Source organism: Macrobrachium rosenbergii, chromosome 16, assembly GCF_040412425.1.
Source record: "Macrobrachium rosenbergii isolate ZJJX-2024 chromosome 16, ASM4041242v1, whole genome shotgun sequence".
In the NCBI taxonomy this organism is placed as follows: Eukaryota; Metazoa; Arthropoda; class Malacostraca; order Decapoda; family Palaemonidae; genus Macrobrachium; species Macrobrachium rosenbergii.
Window position 1 is genome coordinate 9,567,414 of NC_089756.1, and position 19,552 is coordinate 9,586,965.

Sequence of the window (19,552 nt, forward strand, 5' to 3'; positions counted from 1 at the left end):
ACGAAACAAAAACAATAAAATCACCAGACCAACGTAAGACACGAAAGCGTCTGCGGCCCAACACTGGCAGGACGACGAAATTTCCCGAGACTAAAAACATATAGGGAGAAGGCATAACGTTTCAATTCCGCTAATGGGCGCTCATTGGTAATGGAGCAGGGTTCTCTTTACACGGGATATTACCCATTAAACGTCTCCGTGGCGTATGCATGGTCTGGGGCGCTATATTTCAATAACGATAACAGCCGAGTGTGTGTGTGTGTGTGTGTGTGTGTGTGTGGCTCTGTTAATGCGGTTTCCGGTTATAGTAAATGTATGCGTGGATTTTCTTTTTATTTTTTGGAGCACTGCAATGTAAGTAGGTGTGTTATGCTGCATATGCATGCACGTGCTTACGCATATGGTCACGCGTATTAGAAACAGATTTTTTTATACTTTGACACTTCTATATTTTAATATATATTATATTTGTGTATGTATGTGTATATATATGTATATCTATATATAAAGATAAATAAATATATATACATATATGTATATATATATATATATATATATATATATATATATATATATATATATATATATATATATATATATATATATATGAGCCCATAAAAATGCCAAAATATAGAAAGTTAATGCTATATTTCAGAGATCAACTATCTCTCTCTTCAGCCAAATGGTAGAATCAGCTTTGATTAAACAAAGAAATACGATCAATCTCTCAAAAGGAGCCTGGGACTCAGACATTATAGATAAAATATTCCTCCAACCAACGATTAAAAAGATTAAAGAGAAATTGTCAACTGGAGTTCTGTAACAGCTGACCTCTGGACCTCTTGGTATAAATACTTCTTTTCTGTAACTCTTCCCATTCATTACTTGCCTGAAGAGAGAGATAGTTGGTCTCTGAAATATAGCATTAACTTTCTACATTTTGGCATTTTTATGAGCTCCTTATACTAGATGGAATTCTCTATTAACAGAAAATATTTCACAAACACACATACACACACACACACACACACACACACACACACACACATATATATATATATATATATATATATATATATATATATATATATATATATATATATATATATATATATATACCATTAAACAATTTCCCCTGCGAGTGGGTGGCTCCCAAGAAAAAACAAGTCACTCATATATTCGTACTTTAATTGTTGAATCATGTATGAACACCTGTCCAGAATATTTTCACAAGATTACCTGCTTCGTACATCAACAAAGAAGGCTCTTCATCAGTGCATCTAACCTACTACGAACACTTTGCTATTTACATCGATCTTGCAAACACAATTTCACTTCCTAGATGTAAACTCTTCCTTTTTAGTACCTCTTTCACTCCATCTATCTGGAATTTCCTTAGTTTTCTTATGGTTCTTCCTTCTAATACCGCAAGTTTCACTCCATTTATATGGAATTCTCTCAGTTTTCTTGTCCTTCTTCCTCCTAACACATCAGGTTAACACTCTTTTTGCCAACTTAGCATCCCCCATTCTTTCCACGTGACAGAACCATCTCAAAATACTTTAATCCCATCCTCTAACTTACGCTGAACTGTTTACCACTTCTGTGTCACTCCGCAATTCTTGCTTTCAATTTTTTATCACTCTTACAACACAAATAATTCACCTCAACCACATCAACATTTTCTCTTTCATTCACAGTCAACATCCACACATCACTTCCATGAGGGAGATTTGGCTCAACAACCCCATTCGTGCATTCCCTCCTTGGCTACTACAGACAAGCAAACTCTCTTCCCAATCTTTTCCTTAAACCCTGACAGTTAATTGCTTCAACCAACCACCATACTGAACACTTATTTTAAAAAAAATCCTATATGCACTAATCAATTCCATTCTTCCATCGTCCATGTTAACACTGAATGCTTTATATTCTTGGTTTCCCTTTTTCCTCTTGACCATTCTCTTGCTCACCTATAATTTCAACTAACTCTCATTAATCTCCAGGACTGACTAATATCTTTGTTGATTGGGTAATGTGAGAAGCTAGAGACAGAACTATATATGTATGTATCAAGCTGTAGTAAAAAAAAAGGAGGTGGAAAGTGGAGTGTGGAATAGTTGATGTTTGTAGATGGTACAATACTGACTGAGGATAGTGATGAAAACTTGAAGAAATGGGCAAAAAAAAAAGTTTGAAAGTGACTGCAAGAGGAGAAAACTAAAGGTAAATGTGAGCAAGGGTAAGTTAAATGGAAACCCAGAAGATTGAGATATTAAAAACTGAAAGCTTTTGATTTGAAAAGGTATTTGGTGGTGAATATGAAAAGAGGTGAGTCACATAATTGGTGAAGAAAAGAAAGTAGCAGGGTTTGTGCAATAAACTGGGAAGAGACTTGATGTGTCTGTGGAAGCCAAGATCAGAATATACGAAAAGGTTGTTGAGCCAAGTCTCCTTTATGGAAGTGAAATGTGGAAGTCGAATGAAAAGAAAGAAACAGGTTGAAGCTGCAGAGATGAACTGTTTGTGTAGAAATGCATACATGGCGAGTTAAGAACTAAAGAATAAGAAATGTCAAAGCACAAAGACGTAAAAAAAAAAAAAAAATTGGTGTAGGTGAGAAGATGGTGTGCTTTACGATGATCCGGTCCTGTGGTGGAAAAATCTGACGACGATAGGTTAGTGATTTCATCAAAGATTCAGCAGTGAAGGGTATGAATGTGGCAGTGACTACTGTCGTGGTTTTTCTCTGGAGGCATCCGTGCCAAGGGGTTGAAAGTGTTTAATTATATATATATATATATATATATATATATATATATATATATATATATATATATATATATATATATATATATATATATATATATATATATATATATCCTTGCATAAATGTAAACATGTACAGAGTGAGGGACAGACTGGAATTTAGTCATAATGTAGCTTCTACAAAGTCGTCATTTGCATCACTAAGCGGCAGCCAGTTCTGTAGAGGAGAGATCCCATGATGGACTCTATTCATGGATCCCTTTTTAACACTTACGGAGGACGCCTGGCACTCCCTAGGACTCCCGAGGAGTAGTAGTGGCACCACCCGCCCGAAACGCCGGCCCAACAACCCCCTTCAGCCGCCCTTACTCGGCACCACACGGGCGAATTGGAAGCAGCGAGGAAGAGCCCTTTTAGAGTAGGAAATCAGCGGTGTGACCAGTTACACTATAGATGACAGCTAAAGTGGTCGGGGTCGTCGAGGGGGCGAGAATCTGTCTATGCCAAACCCTGCCTCATCTCGTTCACCAATTCCCCCTTGCGAGACCAGTTTCCCGTAAGGTCGTGACTGCTCTGCGCGCGACATAGATTCGCTCCCCCAAAAAGGCGAGATTGTGCGAAGCAAGGTCCTTTCTTTAGACCCTGGTGCGAAGGAAACACGGTCCGTGACAGTGTGGCGACGATGGAAAATTCTTTCTTTTTATTTGTACGTGTTCGATTCGCAGGTGCAGAGATTAATTGGTAATCTAAAATAAGACATTTTTATATACGTGATCGCAAATCAATTTGAACACGTACTTTGTAAAGTTCTGCCATTGCTCATCATAGCTTGTTACTCTCTCTCACACACACACACACACACACACACACACACACACACACTCACAAACACACAGTCACCGGCTCATTCATCAGACGAAGGCACCAATATCCTGCTGCACTAGACACACAGGGTAAGTCGACACTTCCACACATATTAACTGTGGATTATTTTTCTTACATAAGCGTCTTCTTTTGAAAACGGTTCGTACGGGAATTTAAGAAAGTTTTACACCTCGTTTAAACATAAAGGCATGTTTAAAGTTTCCAAATATGTTGGCTTGTAATTTAGAAACTAGGTAAGCAAGAATACGAATCTGTAAAAGAAACGATTTAACAGATGATTAACAGAACACGACGTCCTCAACTATGAGAGGAAAATATATATCATAAACTTAACATAATTATTGCTGCTAATATTAATGAAACCGCATGAAAAAAAATCTCCATTTATAAAAAAAAATCAGTTTTCTTGTGGACAAAACTTGATCTTTAGCGATTATTGCCGGCTTAAGGAAAACTCTGTGAGACATTCTGATGACAGGCACTCGAGATAAATCCAAAATTACATAAAATCGTGAATCGTCTGTCCAAAAAAATATCAACTACAGCTCAATAGTTTTGTCAAGGCATCAGGAATACCTTAATGTACTGCCAAATATTGTGAGAATTAAGTCCAAGAATGCTTTGGGAGACGCCGATATAGTTATACTATAAAAGAACCGATCCATGTGACAATATGAGGAAGAAACCTCTACAGAAAAACAGTTCTACGCCGAAAATTCTACAAGGAACGAGCTTCCGAGAGAAAAAAAAACTCCAGGAAAACTATTGCTACAGAAAGTCAATACTACAGGATAAAAGACCCTCTCTCTCTATAAAAAAAAAAAAACTTCTAGCTGTACAAGAAAAAAAACTGTGTGAAATGAAAATAATTCCAAAAACAAAATAGGTCTACAAGGAAAACAGGTTTGCATGACATATATTAAGTACATCTGCGAGGAAAATCACCCAGTACAGTGAGTGTTACTTTAACTGAGCGTCACACTTCAAATTCCTGATCATGATTCGAGCTGCATCACTTTATTGCCGTGTTCAGGGATGAAGTCACGCCAGATAGCAATCATACCAGTCAATCCATCGACTGGAGTTGTCCTATAAAACAAAAGCAAATTGGGTAAACTTTAAAAATTTAGCATGAAGCAAAGATCAGTATCCGTTGAATATGGCATTTAGGAGACATCTTTCGAGAAGAGATGAGGATTTTCGGATAAAGTCACTTGAAATATATGTAACAGCCGTCTGACACTTTTCCATGGCGATTGATAAAAAATAAGTAATATATATATATATATATATATATATATATATATATATATATATATATATATATATATATATATATACATATATAATGTATGTATGTATATATGTATGTACATACACACACATACATATATATATATATATATATATATATATATATATATATATATATATATATATATATATATATATTATATATATATATATACATTAATATATACATCTGCATACATGCACATATGAACACATAAGTGCACATTTTGCAGAAATAGATTTCAGACTCACATCAGGACCAAACCCCAGTCTTTCAAATCTTTCAAATGAGAGGCCAGCACATTACCAGTTGACCCACACAAGTCATAAAAGAGGTTGGAACCAAAATACTCCCGGGAAAAGCCGCAGGTACAGGAGTGCTTAGGTTCCAACTTCTTTTATGACCCATGTGGGTCAATTCAAATGCCGTGGCCTCTCGTTTGAAAGACCTAGGTTCGGTCCCGATGTGAGTCAGAATATATATATATATATATATATATATATATATATATATATATATATATATATATATATATATATATATATATATATATATATATATATATATATAATATATACATATATATATATAACTTCATCTTTCACAATAGTTCTCGAATGTCCTCTTTCACAAAATGAGAAGCTATGTGTGATGATGTATTGTGCATTTGTTACAGTGAGTCAAATAGATTTTACCGGCTGAAATACTCGGAGACATACTTATCGTCACTCGACCCGACATCCTAATATTGAATAACGTTTGCCGGTCAGCTGTTTATCCTGTTTCCGCTTATTTGTTTTGTTATTTACACTTGTGTATGTTTTATCTTTGCTTTGTGCCCAAAATAAATAAATTAATTTCTTATTATGAGCGAGAAAGTCTACATATGCTATCCTGGATTGCACCTTCGAGATTTTAAGTTTAAACTAATTTTCTCGCATTTTAGTCAATTAATTTGTTTTCGTAATCTCTCTAGTGTGGGAGGTATCCGTGTGAAACATTTTTTTATGCCTACCTCGTCTCGTCTCAAATAACTATTTCCTGTATCGTTTTAGTCACTCTCTAGTCATTTAAGTTATTTCTTGAAGCTCCATATGCCATAAGTTTTATTCAGATACACACACGCACACACACAAACAACACAAACACACACACACACATATATATATATATATATATATATATATATATATATATATATATATATATATATATATATATATATGTGTGTGTGTGTGTGTGTGTGTGTGTATGATATATATATATATATATATATATATATATATATATATATATATATATATATATATATATATATATAATGTTACTAAAAGGACCTCTTTCAAACTGGATGGTATCTAATGGAGTTTTTTATTAGATACCATCCAGTCTGAATGAGGTCCTTTTAGTAATTCTACTAATGCACAGAACAATTGTGTATGTGATAAAGTTAATATATATATATATATATATATATATATATATATATATATATATATATATATATATATATATATATATATACATATACACACACACATACATACTACATAAGGTACATACACATAAATACTTGTGTGTACGCTCTTACTTATGTTACGTAAGAAAAACTCCTCGAAAGAGTCGTCACCTTTTTACATGTGATGTTCCTAGTCATCCCATGTAAATAAGATTTCTGTTCCCATATGTATGGCATGATGATGACGTCATACAAGTGGAGACTGTCAATTATGCATTTCCCAGCTGGCATGCCACATAGCGACCACACCGTATCTTTGTTATATTTTCTTCTTTCATGAATATATGCTATTTTTATTTATTCATATGTTGTTCGTGTTTTGTATTTGTACGCTAGTATAATGATCAATGTTGAAGTATGAGACTAATGATTGCATCTTGTTGCACAGAACAGTTCCGCGGATCATGGGAATGCAATACTAACTATAAGTCAGAGTCATACAATTTTTGCACTCGAAATGCCCGCAAAAATGACACTGAAGTCTGCAAGATGAGAACTTTTGCCAAATTTTGCTAAAAATTATACTGCAGTTTTATAGGGAGTCATCGATTTCCCCCTTCCGTCCCGAACGACGCTCCGAAATCCATATGCAACGTTTATCACCCGCGCGGATTGGGATGGGCCAGGGAAGATCGATATCACGTGAAGAGCGATGAGACACCGCCGCAGCTGTCGTAATACAATATGTTGACATCCACATAAAGCGAAGTGCGTGAGACCCCTCACTCTTGCTCGGTGTCTGCGAACTTCGATTTTAAATCCAGATTCAGGTTTCAAACTAATCTTTAAAAGGGTAATTACAGACTAGATAACTGGTACCCAATTCGAAACTGACAAGATGGGTAAACAGTATTCCGAGCTTCTGTTCATTGCCATACATTCAAATTCCTTTTAGTGTAGGTCATATTAATAATTGAATCTTAAATCATTTCGACGGTTTCGAAGGTAAATCCCTGAACCTGGCAACAATGACATAGGAAGGTGACGGATGAATGAAAACTTCCACGGGCCACCTGTCACTATGGCCACCCTCCCGCCTTCGGAAGAAAAAACCTATTTTTTTTTTTTATCGCTCCGGTCCAACAAAAACATCCAAATGGATTTTCCTCAATTCGTAAAAAATATACATGAACGGTTACCAAAATGACTTCGGAAATTACGGAATACACTGCTTCCTTTACTATTTAGTGAATACTGTACACACACACACACACACACACACACACACACACACACACACACACACACACACACACACACACACACACACATATACATATACATATACATATACATATATATATATATATATATATATATATATATATATATATATATATATATATATATATATATATATATATATATATATATATATATATATATATATATATATATATATATATATATATATATATATATATATATATATATATATATATATATATATATATATATATATAGGTTTAGTCGTGCAGTCAGTAGCATCATTACCTGCCATGGAAGGAACCCAGGTTCGATTCCTGGGTAAGGACAGAAGAATCAACATGCTGCAATAAAAGCCCAATGTGCACCCTCTGACCCAAGTGAATTACACACAGTAGTGAGTCAACTTTGGTGGGTCATATCACACTGAACAAAAAACATGAGGCTGGCAACCTCAGCCGAAAAGACTTGTTGAAGACTGGAAGGTTTACATTTTCAGGAGCCACGCCTTCTAGAGGGATAAGGCGCATGGTGAATAACATATACATGTATACAATGAATTAATGACATAAAAATTAGCGAAGGTGTACATGTAAATAAAAATAAAGTGAAAATTAGTAGATATTCCTCCATAAGCAAAATGAAAAGGCTTTTTACTGAAGGCACTACACTAAAAAAAAAAATACAAAATTCTATAAAACTATAAACAAGGCAGCTAAAAGAATAACTTATTCATCTACTAACATAATAGAATGAATCAAAACATCAGTTAATACTGTAACACTAAATGTAAGCAAATCGACAATGTAAGTTAGGGAATCAACACAGTTAACGTTCATAACAAACAACAAACAGTAAACATCGATGAACAAAGTAAATAAATCAACAAATACATTCAGTGAAAGTAAAAATATAAACACTTAGGAGAGCAAATATACAAGTTATGATAAAAACCAGCAACCTCAGCCAAATTCTTACTCACTTCGACTGAGAAAATTAAATCTTACATTACCAGTTTAGCAAAATCAAAAAGCAGGAATCATATTACTGTATTTATTCTTTACTGTCTACATCAGGTTTATAGAAATACAAATGCATACAATATCTTAATCTGCAGAAATTAATTTTCACTCATTCCTAAAGACTTGCTGAAATCTAGGAGTGTAACCCTCTTTCCACTGCTTCTAAGGAATAAAATTATGTGTACGGATTCCCTATGAAGAAAAAATTCCTTAACATGATTCACTTCATACATCCACACAGAAGACTCATCAGCAGAGTGCTGAACCTCCTAAAACATTGTCCATTTACCCCTACCTTGTACATATAAAACCCCCTTCCTTTCTGATAGATCCTGCACTCCATCTAAGCAACGCTCTACAGGTCTTTCTCTCCTCCTTCCTACAACATATTCCTTTAACCAATCTATTGCTGTCCATTCTTTTCACATGGCCGAACCATCTCGAAATAGTCTGATCCATTCTTTCTCGCACACTAAAGTTTTTGTTACTTCTGCTTATCTTAGTTCTTCTTACACTTCATATAATACACATAAAGCTTATTTCTACAGCACCACCTTTTTCTTTTAATGGCATCTAATATCCTCATTTCACTTCCGTTAAGGTAGTACTCAAATATCAATGGCCAGTTACTAATTTATGGATTTACTTTTCTAGGATGCAACTATATATTATATATATATATATATATATATATATATATATATATATATATATTATATATATATTATATGTATGTATGCAACTATATATATGTATATATATATATATGTATATATATGTGTATATATATATATATATATATATATATATATATATATATATATATATATATATATATATATATATATATATATATATATATATATATATATATATATATATATATATATATATATATATATATATATATATATATATCTTAACATTTATTTATTTGTTTTTTGAACAATGACTGACTTTCCCTGTCTTATAAAAATGGTGAGGTAATTCCCACACAATGTGAAAAACATGTTCATATCAATCATGCGTCAGAGAATTATCAGGTTTAAGAAATTCTTTGTCAACCTCATACGTCCCTGTCAGAGCACCTGGTTCTACTGCATCAGCGACTAACTTTTTTTTTGCATGCACATCGAGCCTAACTTGACCTGCCTCTGGGGTTCAAATTCATCAGAAGCCTCCCATAAATAGTGACAAAACGGGTCTATACATCTCTTACATTATTTTTCTTCCTTCATGTTCATCATACTGCCTTTCATTAAACATCCATGCTCATTCCAGCCAACCCTAAAGCAAGTGAGGGTAGTTGAAATGGACCTCCTTTGATTTGGATGAAGAGGTAGCAATAACAGGTTTACCAGAATCTCTTCTACATGCTCTACAACGTTAATAGCATAGCTTTTCTTTTCTTCTTTTAAGTGAAAAGTATTGTGCTAAGTTTATGTGCTCAAACATACATCTAGGAGTTAAAGCTAGCTAATTTTTTTTTTACTAAATATACATTTCCTTTGGTTAGTTATTTTCTAATATATAATGATACCTAATACAGTAACAAGGTCATAAGTATATCTACTTCTTTGCTCGGCAGGACGAGAGAGAGAGAGAGAGAGAGAGAGAGAGAGAGAGAGAGAGAGAGAGAGAGAGAGAGAGAGAGAGAGAGAGAGAGAGAGAGAGATTGTGAAGTTTTCATCTAAAAGTTAATGTAAGAATTACAATCTGACTGATGTCACAGACTGGCTTTGACACCTCCAGAAAAAATTACCACAGATCATTTCCATCATGAAAAATAAAAATCAAATAGAAATTGTAATTATGTATAAGGCTAATTCTATCCATTCTGATGTCAATAAACGGTTATGAACCACTGAAACAGCCATACCTGATGCAAAAAATCAGTAGACACAGGAAATGGAAAAATGGAAGATTTAAAAAAGCTAAAAGAGATGTATAGACAATTTCTACGTCTTAAAGTGAAATACAGTATGTAGTTTAAGTGCGATAGTGGGACTGGAACTGCACTAAACTTAATAAGACTTAGGAATCATGGCAAGATTTCTTGAGATGTGTTTTGCTAGGTTAAGCTGGTCTTATGCCAGTAATGTTCTAACCCTTTCAAGCAGCCCAATCTCTCGTACTGAACAGGACTGCAGTAATCATAGGGTGTCTAAATACGAGAATCATGAATATATTTTACAGATATGGGTAGTAACATGAGAGAATGGTATATAAAGTTACTGTATAAAGTAGGTGAAAATCTAATCAAATAATGCAGGGGTTGAAAGAGGCAAGGGATGATATCATGGGCTTGAGTTATACTGAATAGAAATGAGAGGGAACCATTTTGAAACTGAAAAATCTTAAGAGTTACAGGATAAGATAAAAATAAAAAGATGAGTTCCTAATATAATGTAGACTCACAGCCAACAAACAAAGAAATACATGATAGGTTGCAATAGCTGGATTGGATGAATGCATATTGAGTAATTAGTCTGTTATTAAACTGTGTTGCTCTATAAATTAAAAATCTCAGCACAAAAACAAACATTCAGATTATGAACCCAAAGGAGACTGAAAACTCAATCTCAAATTAGGATGCACTTAAATGACAAGTAAAGAGACATGCAAATGACAAAATAAACTGGACTGAACAGGTGATGTGAACAGGAAGGCCTTATAAGGTAGTAATCACTGTGAGAACCGTGGGCCAGAGGCTGTGAGAAGGAGAAAGACCGGAATGTTTGATGAATTGAAGTAGAGGTACATGAAAGAGAAAAGGAGGATGACCTAACTTAATGAAAGACTACATCAATAAAAAAAAAAAAACAGAGCTTAACCCAACTTCTTTTGCATCTTTACAGCAAGACAAATTACATAAATATTGCATTTTTATGTGTAATCAAACTTTCCTTCAATGAAAATTTACTTTTGGTAAAATTCCAACATTTACCATATTTATGTAACATTCAGCAAGAATATAAAACTTCCTCATGATTCCCATCCTAACTCAGTATCTCACTTTGCACATTGGCCTTTGTTATTTCTCAAAAAATAAGTTCTCATTGACATCCCAAGTAATTACTTTTATATCTTACTCTCTTTTACATAAGATAAGCTAATCAAGTTTTATAGAATAAAACATGAACTTTCTCAATCACTGTTGTTCAAAACAAGATTTTTAGGCATACATTGTGTGACTTCAAAATATCATAATTATTTGTTTAAACATTTATTTTTTTCAGTCAGAATCCAGGAAAATGTGACTGTAACTCTACGACCAACTATAAATGAGTCGACTAATACAAAGGACAGAAGCCTCAAGCTGCAAGTTCTTATGTGAAAGACTGGAATGCTGTTAATCACCTAGGTATCTGCAGCAAATTATCTTTGAAAAACAGCAAGTGGTTGCAATACTTTTGTCACAGAAAATGCTAACAAATGGAAAGACCAGGAAATTGTGCTTTTCAAACAATAGTGAAACTAGTGGTGATGAAGATTATACCAGTTTCAATTTAGTTTTGTTAACAAACATTCAGAGCAACAATTATCAATAGTATTGTGAAAGCATCCAGTGAAAGTGGTGATCAAATTGATTTTCACAAATACAGAAAAAGACTTAAACACTATATTGTAGTAGCAAAAATGAGTATAGCAAACATAACTAACAATGAGGACATCGAGTTTGAGGCTCAACTATTTGCAGACTACCCACCAAAACTACTGGACTTTGCATCGTCCTGCTGCATTCTCTTCATAATTCTTGGTGTTCCTGGGAATCTCATCACAATTATTGCTCTTATAAAGAGTAAAAAGGTAAGTAAAGATGAACAGGTAACAATACATAGTAAACTTTTCTCCATAGATGAATTACTTTGCCCCAAAACAGTATACAGTCGTTCCTTTACACTGATTATTCTTCTTTCACATTAATTACCTAGCTATTTTTCCAAATACTATACGTGAAATGTTGCCATTGTATACTGTACTACATTAAAATTACTGGATAATTTCCCAGTTTCAAAGTACATGTATATACATTAGTTTTACTAAGTGAACTACCAAAGGAAATGTTTGAAAGGATTAATAAAGAATGAGATTATGATGTCCAATGTGTCAATATGACTGAATTAAAATGAATGAAGATGAAACAATGGAATACAGGAAACTAGGTACATCATGAACTTACATAACAGCGGAACAATGTAGTCAGTAATGAATAGAATTTCACTGTGCATAAGAGTATTTAACATCTACAAAACCAAACGTTCTTCCTCACTTTCATAGCATTATCAAAAGGTTTAATCAGATGCTTACTTCCAACTTGGATTCACTTTGACTCTGTAGCAAGATTGCCAATAAATGCATATCTTGTATAAATGACTGGGCACATTTCTCAAAATCTTGACTGTATGCTGTAAACACTCCTACAGACCTTACTGTACTTGTTGGGCATTGTATTCTTACAAATTGTATGGAAGCTGTGGACTTAGTAATCATCAAATTTATTAAGTCCTTTACATTCTCCACATAGAATGTGCAACTCTGTTTTCTTCTCAGTTTTTCCAGTTGTTTCAACCTGACTACGTATCTAAGAAGCACATCAGTCATCACTCAAGAAACCTATCAACACTTACCTTTGCATTGACTGAACCCATTTACTGTATTTCTTCTTTGTTCCTTTGTCCTGTGATTTTCCTAAATCAGAAAGTTCAAATGCAATTACTTAAGGGAAGACCTTTCACAACACCATTTAGTACACTATTACTATTAAATACTTTACCCAGATCACTGACATAACATTCTAATTCTCTTATGGTTTGCCAACACTTCTTGCAAAGCAGAACAACATTTGACTAATGACGTACAAATAATGTAGTCGTATTAACTTTAAATAGTTTTTTCTCTTAATTTGAAATATTATTCCAATTATTGTATCTATGAATTACCATATTATATGTGACATTTAAAATGTTTCTAAGTTGAATTTTCCATATAAGCCTTTCATCGGTCATTTTTTTTTACAGCTCCGTAATGCAACAGCCGTATTTATAGTTAACCTCACCTTTTCTGACCTGCTGTTTGGCGTCTTCAACTTACCATTAGCAGCTTCTTTGTTTGGTCATCGAGCCTGGGTGCATACAAGTTTCCTGTGCCTGCTGTTCCCAATCCTACGCTATGGACTACTTGCAGTTTCTGTGTTCACAGTGCTAGCTATCACCATTAATCGCTATGTTATGATTGCTCACCAAAGAATCTATGGCAAGTAAGTGACTTCAAAACCCAAAATTCTTTTTTGTGTGCATTGAGAAAGTCCTCAGATCCATAAACCATTTGCTTTTGAGCTTACTACTATGCAAAATGCTATTAATTTTGAGAATCCTTATATTATATCAAGCTATGTTTAGGGGAAACAAGAATTAGGCACCACGGGTCAGATTTGCCAAAAAAAAAAAAAGGCATTACCGTATCACATATTTACTAAAGTAACCCTTGCTTTATACTGAAAAAGCTAAGACAATGTATCTTTACAAGTGATAACAGATCTTCCTCTTTAATATACAGTTACATCATAAATGAGAGGGGAAAGCAGAGGGAGGAAACTCAAAATTACATTTCTGCAGAGTAGTGGAGTACTGAAGACTGATGATATTCGTATCAGTAACATATATTGCATGCGACTGACAAGTTACATACATGATTGCTGAATTACACATAGGAAGAGATGATATTCCTAACCTCATAACAGCAATGAACGAGATATTACTGTTGTAAAATATAAAAGGGAGCAGAGAGACAGACATACAGACAGACAGAGAGTGACTACAAGCAGTTTTTGCTATTATATTTAACTACCTCCTCTTGAGAGAGAGAGAGAGAGAGAGAGAGAACTACATAAATAAACATTATGGATGATAAGCTGAAGCAATTTAAATTTTAGTTGCGTACCACATGCACAGTATAATATAACAGAATTCTAGCACCTCAGGAAAGCCTCACATGAACCAAGTCTAAAAGTATAAGAAAAGCAAGGAAGACAAGAAAAACAAAAAATAAAGACAATAACACAAAAAGAATTATTTGACATTTTTTCAGTAACCACTGAAAACCATGTACATTATGTATGATATATGAGACCTAATGCCCTACTGCAATGTTCAAAGCAATGTTTAAATCAAGGAAAAAAGCATGTTAATAAAGAAATCCAAAACCAGGAAAGGTTCACTCTAGAGAGTGTTGTATTAATCTTAACTACAAACACAAGTAAAATTACTAGCTACTGTGGCAGCTGACAATAACTACAAAATACATTTGATAAATACAAGGCAAAGATAAACAAGCTATTAGCATATGACTTCATGATAGGAAAATGACACATTTTGTAATACTGAGGGCAGGGACATAACAAAAACATGACCAAGGGTGTTTGTCTACCATTATTCATATATCTAAGGTGCAGGCACTTTAGTGGCATCTAACATTGCCCTTAATAAGAAACTTCAGTTTATGGAACCTATTCAACCTATGTTGACACATTAGGTTCTCGCATCAAGTAATTACTTTTCAGTACCAATCACTGTAAAAAGAATGAGCATATAGCAGACAGAGAATGACATTTGCTTTTTAATAATAAAAGAAGTTGTGGATTTCTGGTAAATACAAGTATCAACACAAGAGAAGAAGAATTGATTCTACATTACCTCAGTTGCCACACTGGACACTGGCAGATCTTACATATGAGTAAAGGATACCCTATGACTCCTTTCAGTTTGCTGGATTCTAGCAAGAAGAAAATAGATTTAACATTTATCTTATCTCTTGTTATAAAACACAAATACCCATTCTTTAAATAAATTTTTTCTTAAAAAACAAAGAACTGAAATCTTAATCTCTTATCTATGTTGAGGGACAAAAGGAATATATGCTTCCCCTCTGCGAGGTTTGAGCAGCACTGATTTTCTTTTTTATCAGTTTTGGCATGTTATTCAATTACCTCATGAAAGGAAAATACTAATAAATACCTATGCCACTCTGCTGACATGTAGAGACATACCTTTATAATTATAGCTGCATTTTCTTTGTAGGAAATTATGTTAGGCCTTATAACAATTGGCACACTGTTACGATTTACAGGCTATACTGTCTGGACAATTACTGCAGAGCATTTCTATGCTTCAAAGGGGGAAAATCTCCCCATATCAAAATAGAATCAAATATACCTGCACCTCCAACTGAAACACATTTTTTCCTGGTCTTATAAAATTCTTGATTTTTGCAATGCTACGTTTACTCTTTTTTTTATAATGACAAACCTATAGACTGTTCTCCTGGTTATAAGGCCACCCTTAAGCCCTTAATTTTTAAATATTTTGCCATTCTTTAATTTCTGCCTTTCTGAATCTTCTTTCCGATGGTTTCTGCTTTTAAAAGACATGCAGACTGCTCCTTGCTTTTGTATACAAACCAGCCAACTAACAAGCTTCATATTCCAGCAGCATTCTTGAGTGCACAATTCCCCCAACTGCTGAAGATACCAAGTTGAATAAATGTCAATGGAACTTCCTGGCTACTAATGTGATCATACATGCTTTAACATAAAACCTGAGAACCAATACCACTGGAAGACATGAATACTGATTGTCCTCCCATATTTGCAAGAATCAGGGATAAAATAACAAAATGCTCAAGATAAACAAAGGATGCCTTTGTATCCAAAAATCATGAAATAATAAGGATATCAGAGAAAAATAAAACATGTTAGCTCAATAAATAACAAAAAAGTGACATGCGACACACCAGCACTGAAGCAAAGTGAAAAATTAAGAGATTTATTTATGTACAGATGCAAGACTGTGGGAACAGAAATACAAAACAGACCAGGTCAAGAAGGAGGTAGAAATTTATTTAGTAATCATTCAGCAGAGTTGAGTTGCCCACTATTGAGTGGGGACAGAAAAAATGGAAAGCAGAGTTACTTTTAAACAACGAATGGGCTCAGATGGTTTAAACAACTTTTTGGGACAGATCTGGAAGGCTCTGAAAAACTCCAGTACTGATAATGGATTGTTGACATACTGTATATGTAGTTGACTGACTTTGTTGTATATGCTACTAAATAATTACTAGGAGGGTCCATGGTATTTCCATATACTAGATAAGACTGCAGTCCTTAGCTCTACACTATACAGTATATGAAACGACAATCCTGAAAATTAAAATATAAATAAATTAAAATATAAACAAAATCAAAATATAATCTGAACACTGCAGTAACAAATATGCAAAAACAAACTATAAAAGCTCTACTGAACAACTTTAGAGAAATTTGTGTTGCAGTTTCCTATATAGTTATAGATTTTATGATTTATGCAGTGTAAGCATACAATAGGAAATTGGTTCATAATGTGAGATAGAAAATGGAAAAGGGATCATGGCACCTTAGTATAGAGAAATAGCACACAGGTACATTTCATTAATCTTTAGAGTTTATACTTTTTTTTAGTGTACATGTACTGTCCAGTACTGTTTTTGTTTAATACATGCATACATAATTACTCTAATTACTCTGTGCACACTTATGGAATGCTGGTATGTGGTGATAAAGTACATGTTTAGATACTGTACTGTGACAAAGATTTTGAGCAAGAGATTTTATGGGCATCTTGCAAGTAACATAGGCTCACTGGACTACATTATACTATAGAGCTATATTTTTCTTGCTTCTATGGATTCCGTAGATTTCATTACTGTACTTTATATATTTGCACAAGTCAAGGTAAATACCATACATAGCTTTACTAGGCTAAGGTTTAGCAAGCTAGCATACATTAAGGAAAAGAACATCACATTAAACCTCTTTCTGTCTTCCTCTTAGGATCTAGTCATATGGATAAGTGAAAGATTATTGTATACTGTATTAGTGATTAAGCATAAACATATAGGAAAAAACTACATAAATTCTATGGTATTTGTCAATGCATTTAAGTACTCAGTGTTATATACTTGCATAAAAGCTTTCTTCACAGTAGCTGGTTGATCATATTACTGCTAAGAAATTATATTTTGAAACTTCAAAAGTTAGTTATTAATATCATAATTTGATTTTTCTTCCAGAATGTATACAAAGATATCCATAGCCTTCATGGTACTTGCAACATGGATAGGAGCATTTGGTGCTCTTGTTCCCACTCTATTGGGTGTCTGGGGAACTTTTGGACTAGATGCAAGTATTGGGTCTTGTACTATCTTACCAGATGCTGATGGTAATTCTCCTAAAGGGTTCTTGTTTGTCTTTGCATTTGTATTACCATGCTTGGCTATATGTGTGTGCTATGCAAGAATTTTCTGTATTGTTCACAAAGCCTATGTCAAGACCCATAGTCACCAGAAGAGGCCTAGTATTGCAAACTCTAACTGTAACAGCAGTAAGCCATCGCCCTCCTCAAAAGACCAACTATCTTTCCAAGCACTTCAGCATCCTGAACTTAACATCCAAGCAGAAATACCCACAGTCCATAACTCTCTTCTTAGGGGTACATTCCAGTCACCAAAAAACAATATCTCACAAAATGCACAAGAAAAAGAGATGAAGGCTATTAACCTAGGACACAGGTATTCACTCAAGTCTTCTGCACTTCATCTGTACAGAGATGTTTCCTTGGGAACCCCTCAGCATTCATTATATGAAGCAAACGACATTTCTAATTCTCAGACACAGCAGAAAACCTTGACACACTCTACACTAACACATGATGAAAGGAGTTTTACTGACACTGAAATTTCTCTATCAAGTGAAGCAGTTTCCCCAATAACAGATATCCTTGAGACAAAAGTTAGGGCGGAAAGAAGACTCTCAGAAAAATCAAGCAAAAACACCAACAACTCACCTTTTCAAGGCACAATACGCAGGAGGCGTGCAGCATCGCTGATTAACAGACCCCAAACCCTCAGCGCTAAAGACCGTCGTCTACTCAAAATGATTTTGGTGATTTTTATTTCCTTTGTGGCTTGTTATCTGCCCATAACATTTGTCAAGATCCTTGGAATGGATGATAATCCTGTACTGAATACCTTGGGACTTTTACTCATATACATGACCACTTGCATTAACCCAATTATCTATGTATTGATGTCATCTGAGTACCGCCAAGCATATGTAAGTCTCTTGCAATGCAGACATGATGCTGATCACCACAATCGTTCTGGATCTTGAACAGCTGTCCAAATTATTTGAAAGTTCATGTAAGGTCTGTAACATTAACTATGTCATCTTACATTCTCTTTACCTTTGAGGAAGTTTTAAAACTAAATGAAATATCCTCAAAGACAAGAAATACTCAATAAAATTTCCATTCTACATACATCAAAGTGACTAACAATACACATGAGATATATATACCAATTCTTCAACAATTACTGTATAATTAAAGGCTCTTCTTTCCAAAGTGCACACAGGAATCCATTCAAACTACTCTTACAACTTGATCTAAGGCTGCTTATGTAGAGATTATAAAGATTCTGAAACTTGTTGAGATCAGAATAAGAAGGAAGAAGGAAGAACCAAACTGAAATTCTCACTACTGTTTTTTAGTGCTCAAAAATATTTTGTTTATAGTTATAGTGGCATGCAAACTTGTAAGATTAACATTATCTGCTTTATAAATAAAGTCACAAAAATCAAGCTGGCCTCTAATTGATTTTCTTAACTATGTCACTAGAATAATTATTAATCACATAATATAGCAGTAATACACACTTTGATAGCAAAGACAGTAACTCATATTTTGTTAGTTATATATTTTGTTTACTACACACACTATACTTGCCCAAATGCAAACCAGTAAAATACTTAACCTATACAGG

The 19,552-nt window shown here is 34.0% G+C and overlaps 1 protein-coding gene across 2 annotated transcripts; it reads left to right on the forward strand.

The window, feature by feature from the left end:
- Positions 1-3,209: 3,209 nt before the first annotated feature.
- LOC136847077 (G-protein coupled receptor moody) lies at positions 3,210-19,370 on the forward strand. Of its 2 annotated transcripts, none has more exons than XM_067118359.1 (4): positions 3,210-3,475; positions 11,935-12,505; positions 13,717-13,955; positions 17,804-19,370. In XM_067118359.1, exons 2-4 carry the CDS (start codon positions 12,335-12,337, stop codon positions 18,900-18,902), a joined length of 1,509 nt encoding a protein of 502 aa, XP_066974460.1. In that variant the 5' UTR covers positions 3,210-3,475; positions 11,935-12,334; the 3' UTR covers positions 18,903-19,370. The 2 variants fall into 2 exon arrangements, with proteins under 2 accessions (XP_066974460.1, XP_066974459.1); XM_067118358.1 differs by having other exon boundaries at positions 3,212-3,722.
- The last annotated feature ends 182 nt before the right edge of the window (positions 19,371-19,552 follow it).